Source organism: Perca flavescens, chromosome 15, assembly GCF_004354835.1.
Source record: "Perca flavescens isolate YP-PL-M2 chromosome 15, PFLA_1.0, whole genome shotgun sequence".
Taxonomy (NCBI): Eukaryota; Metazoa; Chordata; class Actinopteri; order Perciformes; family Percidae; genus Perca; species Perca flavescens.
In genome coordinates, this window is record NC_041345.1 from 7,705,157 (window position 1) to 7,711,959 (window position 6,803).

Below are 6,803 nucleotides of genomic sequence, written 5' to 3' on the forward strand. Positions count from 1 at the left end.
AATTCAAATGAGCCACATTGTCACTATGAATAACAATATACTGGATTATGCAATAAAAAAAAAAAAACTAGGGCACACGATATACAACAGGGTTTTTCACATTTTTAAATGACGATTAATTCTAGTTAAGAGCATCTGCCCCCAAACAGATGGGGCAGATACGGTAAAGATATCTTTAACGTAGCTATTTAAATAGGATTATCTCTTTGCCTTTTGGACATTCATGTTGCCGTTATGCGTGTCATACGATTAGTGCTGTTTCATACAGTGGCCGACCTGGGCAAATACGCTACAGTGGTTCAAAGCACTTATGCTAGCAGAAACATGCAGTGAAGATTCCAAACCCCCAAAACATATGCAACTTAAACACGGCATATCTAATCCAAACAGTTCTACTTGTCTAAAAAGGAGTGCTAAGTGAAACAGCATGACATGATATATATGTAATAATGACAAACAGTGGTAAACAATATTGTTTGGGATCACTTTCAGAGCGATTTGATGGACGATAGTTATAGATAGATAACACTGAAAGCCAACCAAATGTACAACACGACATGGCAGATGTAACTGCAGAGAAATTACAATTACTACATTGTCATTGTAAAAATGAATTTAAATAGTTTGCGTGGTGTGACTCATCCTCTAGGTGTGGTCAATCCCTGTTAATGCACTTGTATTCAGTGTTTGTTTTTAGTTAATTTGTGTTTAGAGCAGTTTGCAGTTGCGTATTAGTTTAGGCATTTAGCAACATTTTTTCATTTGCAGCACATATTTGTTGTTGTATTGGTTTTGGATTTTTGTATGTGTTTTCAAATTTTCCTGAATATTGGGTCAGATTTATGTCATATGTCGCGAGCATGATAAAACATGCTCACAAACAAATTATATATGCTGCGCACAGATTTTAGTCTTTGCATAACAATTCTACAACCAAGAGTCGTGCAGGTAGCTGAGAGCGTGACACAAAAACATAGGAAGAGTTACATAATGACATCTTCATGTATGAAACTACAGTATAGCGGCGCACAGAGCAGCCACCTTGTGTGAGGAAGTGTCTGCTCTGAGAGAGCTGGAGGGCATACATGCTCTTGCAGGGAAGATTATATCGCGCTTGACATACATAAATCCGATGCTATACCTTTCCATCTATAAAGCTAGTGTTTCGAAAAACTGGTTTACACTGCCTCAAAATCACTCTCATCTGAACTCTCATATACATGTTCTTTTGTCGTCCTCCGGTATGTCCTCGGGTCCATCCTCAAGCAGAGAAGCAGCATTCGGTCCTAAAGCCTGGCTGTACCTTGAGCTAACGACTTGGAACTTCTCCTCCACATCAGCAAGCCTTTTCTGATGAAGACACAGCAGCCCACGATGGCCCTCTTCACTTAAACTGCCTAGAAGGAAAATGAAAAGAGGTGTGACAATACCTCAATTGAGTTAGTGTAGTTCAGCTAGTCATTAACTTTACTGAATGAACTACAGATAATTTAGATTTAGTCACAAGGATGTAATACCCGAGGACCTCAAAGTGATAGTCCCGTCATATAGGCTTCCCTGTTGCGAGAATGGGCACATTTATTCAAATATGATTTTGTTATCATCAAGGGACCTTGAAACTGCACTGAGTGATTTCAGAAGCTGTTTTTTCAATTCTGAAAAATAACCTGTGCTTTATGGAGACTTGTGTACCCCAATTATAAAAAACACTAAGTTGCTAGGCCCAGCTAATTTTACACCTTAATTTATACTTCTGCAGAGGCTCCACGCAGACCTTTTGCCATCCACTACTTCACTAGTATCTCTCTACTGAGCAAATTACAAAACAATGAACAAAGAGATCATTTAGCAACAGTGACTATAAACTACCACTTGATTTTATAAAGTGAACCTTCTGTAGCACTATATTATCATTGCCTGTAAAGTATAGTGTGTCTTTGCACTGAAAAACAATTGACGAGGTTTGGCCATGTAAATTTCAGTTGAGCGGTTGTTGTTAATGTTGCGCTGTCCCTCAATTACGGGCGCACTGGATGGTTAAGGACCACTGACAAAAGGTCATGGTGTCAGTCAAATCAATAGGCAGGACCTGCAGCACAAGTTGCTTAGGAATTTATAGTGTCACTGTAAGGAGAACATAAAAATGTAATTTGGCTTCTTACCACTGTTCCTGCCAGAAGACATTTCGGACATCATTTTATGGAGACTCCAGGCCAGCTTTCTGAGGTAGGCGCAGTGCTGTCTCATCTCCCTCATCAAAATGATCTTTTCCTCTTGAAGCCGCATTTTTGACATGTAAACATCAAAAATCTTCTTCTTCGTAAGGATATTGCTCGATTCTGAAGTCACAAAAATAACATCCTTTGAACACAAGTTTGACTTGTACAGAAAGCATACCTGTTAAAAGATAAGTAGTGTAGGCAAAACCTAGCCTGGAAATCCAAACCCAAAATCCGAAAGATTAAGGGTCTGGCAATGAGTAATGAAAATGGCCCAACTCCTAGGCAAAACCCATAAATACTAGCAATACACACATACAGAAATTGTTCAATACCTCTGCTGTGCACTTCCCATGGCCATATTAGACAGTCTGCCCCACTGTCTCCTTCCACCACAGAGAGTCTGCTTTCCACCTTATCCTCAAGGATGCTCCTCATCTGCAACCTGCTCATTGTACAGCTTGATTTTTTCAAACAGTTTTTCTTCTCTTCCCCAATTTCCTTCGTCGCAACTGTCGGATTTTGTTGCTGTCTATAGTTACAAAATAGAGAAAACATAATGCACAATTATGTGTATTCAGATATGATACATGCAATACTGTTAAAGCCTTATACTTAAAATCATTTATCAATTGATAAATCAAAAAAAAAGAAAAACAAATGAATTAAAAGACAAAATAGCCCTAGTATCTGTAAAATTCAAAAGAAATAGATTTTAAAACTAAAGACTTGTAGATACTAAGGGTGGGGGAAAAAATTGATACAGCAGAGTTTCGCAATATTTTCCGTGGCAATACTGTATCAATACACAGACGCAAGTATCGATCTATTATCATATATGTGTTGGTCAGTCTGTCTGCTTGACAATCCCCATTTTACAGCAATAAACTGAAGTGAGATGAACAAACAGAGAAAAGTATCTTTTTAGATAAAACAGATGTTGACAAAGTTTCCTTTGGGGACATCATTTGAAATTGGGAAAAATTTCAAGTTGGACAAAAAGGTAAGAAATTGCAATATATCGCAGAATATTGCAATATGTTTAAAATCGCAATAATATTGTATCGTGACACAAGTATCGTGCTGATATCGTATCGTGAGGCCTCTGGTGATTCCCACCCCTAGTAGATACAGAAATAAACAATCCAGACAAGATATCTGCAAGTGATATAAATGACAAGATTAGATCAGTTATCAACATACCAGTCTGATTATAAAGGCTGGCTTTTCTGTGATGAACCGCAAGGAACATTTCTTCAATTGATTCCTGAAGAGGTTGTTGGTCATCACATCTGGTACCTGCAGAATCTTAAAATACAAAAACAATATAAACAACAAAAAAAAACAAATCTGATCGATCTTTTAGGTTGTACAAGCAAAAGCTAATGGCTGGGGAAGGAGCAGGAGGTGCAGGGCCATGCAAGGAAACAAGTCTGAGTCATATGCTATAATTGACTAACACAATACATTAGAAAACTATGTAAAAGAATTTCCATAAAATATTATACCATCAGAAGCCCATTCTCTGACATCATGAACCCACTGATGCACCATGTTCTCAGGGCAACCAAGTTGATTGGTCAAATCTTCCAGTCTCTGAGACTCAGCCTGCGCCTTTTCACAAGTCTACAGTAAAAAAAGAAAGATTTTTAAGATGTTATCTTCAAAGGGTAAGACCAATCATAGAGGCTTTATATTGTCTATACAGTATCTAAGACACATTGGTCAAACATGACATTGGTTTTATATGAATATGGTCAGTAAACCTGATCATGTCTCACGTTATCTGGTCAATACCTTGACGATATCTGCTGGATAATGCAAGATGAAGGCCTTCCTGCTTCCGTCGGTTCCATCCAATAGCATGGACTGTTAACATGTCATTCCTGGCTTTTTAAACATAATGAATAAAGTGATGGAGGAAAGTCCCATTAATGGTCATTCAGTTAATCAACTTCTTTACAGTTGAGCTTTAATTTCAGATAAATGTAACAATCATAGGGGATTATTTAGAGTTTTATCTTAAACAAAGATTAGATCAACTTACCAGATTTTGTCATGTACTTGGTTGTGAGGGCACAACGAGAGAGGTAGCTGTTTACCATTTCGACCTCCTCCCCTGCAGTTGTACCAGCACCCTCTTGATTTTTGCCACTCCAGATTATCTAACAAATCAGTGTGGACATTTATTTTATAATCATATGTATTATACATAAAAGTTATCGTTTAAATCTGTATGATAAAGAACATGTAGTACCTCACACTTTGTTGAATGGGCCTTGGCATGCATGACAGAAAGGAATGGCCTCATCTGCAGTAAAGGTCTGAGTTCTGACATGGAGACCGACAACTTTTCAAGGTAGGGCCAATGCTTGCAAGCAATATCCGTGCAAAAGAACTGTCCATGTGTGGCTGCCTGAAGCTCCTTTTGCAGGAACAGCGGATAAGCAAATATTTCCCCCCTATACATGTTGAGGGCCTTCAATAGCACTCCGTGTCGGCAAACAACCACCTCAATGCCCTCTTCATCCAGTTTACTAGCTCTTCTGGCTGTCTCCCGTGCAGCAGACCACTGACTGGCTCCACAGATTCCTCTGCCGGCAGTCTGCATGACAAAATAGTTTGACAAAATAGTTATGCTTATAACAAAAACAATTATCCTATGTAATTACTTAATCCATCAGGACTATGGAGTCAGGTTACATTACACCAAAGAGCATCTGTTTAATGATTGGAGACATTAAATATTTACTTTCAAAATACAACTGGAGGTTTAGTCAGGGCTCAAGGAGCTTCAGAAAATGCATCTTTCACTTTCCTATCTTCAGCTTAGCAAACAATAACTCACTACCTATTACCAAAATCTAGCCACTTTGGATGTCACCACACATACCCAATTTCAAACCCCAAATTACTTGGATGAGATGCAACATATTGTTTAAATTGCTGGTTGGGAGATACTAGTCTGTTCCATTTAAGCTGACACCATCTGGTCTTGAGGGAAGAAATAACTAATGTGTAATGGAAAATCCTACATTTCAAGTTTTAAGCCATACATTGCAAAAACAATATATAAATATTTAACTAACACTTTTCATTTTACTCCTGATCTCCTCAACAAAATGCTGTACTTCAGCCGCCCCTTGGCGATGAAACCGTCACAAAATATGGTTGCTCTGACCTAAATAAAATAAGAAAAAAGATCTTGTTCAGTGTAAGACATTATTTGTTCAGTTCATTTGACTAAGTGTAAAACAACTAACCCTTTTGACTGTCGAAATCGGTACTGCTTTCTGTTGCCATCTGCGCAAAGAGCTATCATGTTGGGTGTACATGCTGGGCAGGTGAAGTGCTCTACACTGGCCATATTCTCACAATGGTACTGGCAGAATGTATACTCCAAATAACTCCTTTGGAATACGTCTCCGTGGATTTTGCCAGCCTATACATTTGCAAGTAAATTAGTAAAAAGTCAAATAAATAGTTATAAAATATTTTTACTTGAGGCAACTATTATCCACGCTGATCTTACCCTTCCAAATTGACAGGTCCTTTTCTCCAACATCAAAAAAAAAAAAAAAAACCCTGACGCGACAAACTGGGAGCCACAGTTTTCAACTCTTCAAATGAAGTAAAGATATCCATTGAAAACAATGTGTCAGCATTCACAGATGCTGGCCAGTACCCACTGTGTATGAGGTCGCTCATGTCAGGTGTCCACTGTGCCAGACATAATTTGCAAGACAAGTTTGGCAAGTGCAAATCATACCGACCTATAAAAAGAAAAAGGTAGTACATTTAATGCATAGTTATGTCCTGAAAATAACTCTGGACAGGAAAAGAAAAAATAAATAAATAAAAATACCATTTATGCAAACCATAATTATTGCTCTACCAGCTGATTCTGTTATGGTTGCAGGATCACACGTGCACAACTGGACAGGCCTCACTGTAGGCAAAAGACATACTGAAAGAGAGAAGTTCAATAAATAGTGAGAAGCTTTAAACAATTATTTGCAATTTATTATTATTAAATTAAAATTTTAATAAAAACAAGGACACAACTTCAACCACTTTATCAAAAAGATCAAAGCACTACCTTGATTGATCAGTGTATATCCGCCATCTTGCTTTACGCAGCACACTGTTGGCTCTATGGGCTTGTAAATTCCCCCAATGCAGGACTCCCTGTTATGGAGTGTGTGTTTTTTGTGGATGTGTATGTCACACTCCGTACACAGCCACTCCTCTGGCATGCAGTCTCTGCATCGAATGATGGCAGGAGATGTGCATTGGCTGCAGTTCTTCTCTGGAACCACGTTGCAGGACAGCAAGCAGCTCAGATGATGAGACCTCGCTTTCCGCCACTCATCTTGGGCTGCAGATTGGCGCAAGCCCCATGATGTGGAGGTGGAAGGATGCCCACTTGCATCTGGAATATTGTCTGAGGTCTGCAGAATGTCCTGCAGTTTGTTCATCTCAGTCTCTGAAAAGCAGGTAAAATAAAACAAACATCCATTTCATGCTTTTTACTAACTTGCTTAATTATAGTAGGGTTTCATCTTACCAAATAACTGTTGAGAG

The 6,803-nt window shown here is 38.5% G+C and overlaps 1 protein-coding gene and 2 long non-coding RNA genes across 3 annotated transcripts; all 3 read right to left on the bottom strand.

Moving 5' to 3' along the window:
* Nucleotides 1–2,708: 2,708 nt before the first annotated feature.
* Nucleotides 2,709–3,835, bottom strand: LOC114569324 (uncharacterized). The gene is made up of 3 exons (XR_003694394.1): nt 3,728–3,835; nt 3,423–3,527; nt 2,709–2,751 (listed from the first exon to the last, which is right to left on the bottom strand). It is a non-coding gene; the product is annotated as an uncharacterized LOC114569324 (long non-coding RNA).
* Nucleotides 3,836–5,380: 1,545 nt separating this feature from the next.
* Nucleotides 5,381–5,783, bottom strand: LOC114569325 (uncharacterized). Its single transcript, XR_003694395.1, has 3 exons — nt 5,752–5,783; nt 5,483–5,661; nt 5,381–5,400 (listed from the first exon to the last, which is right to left on the bottom strand). It is a non-coding gene; the product is annotated as an uncharacterized LOC114569325 (long non-coding RNA).
* Nucleotides 5,784–6,766, bottom strand: LOC114569315 (uncharacterized). Its single transcript, XM_028599143.1, has 3 exons — nt 6,319–6,766; nt 6,115–6,186; nt 5,784–5,992 (listed from the first exon to the last, which is right to left on the bottom strand). The coding sequence occupies exons 1-3, from the start codon at nt 6,695–6,697 to the stop codon at nt 5,784–5,786; spliced, it is 660 nt and encodes a 219-aa protein (XP_028454944.1). The 5' UTR covers nt 6,698–6,766.
* Nucleotides 6,767–6,803: the final 37 nt, after the last annotated feature.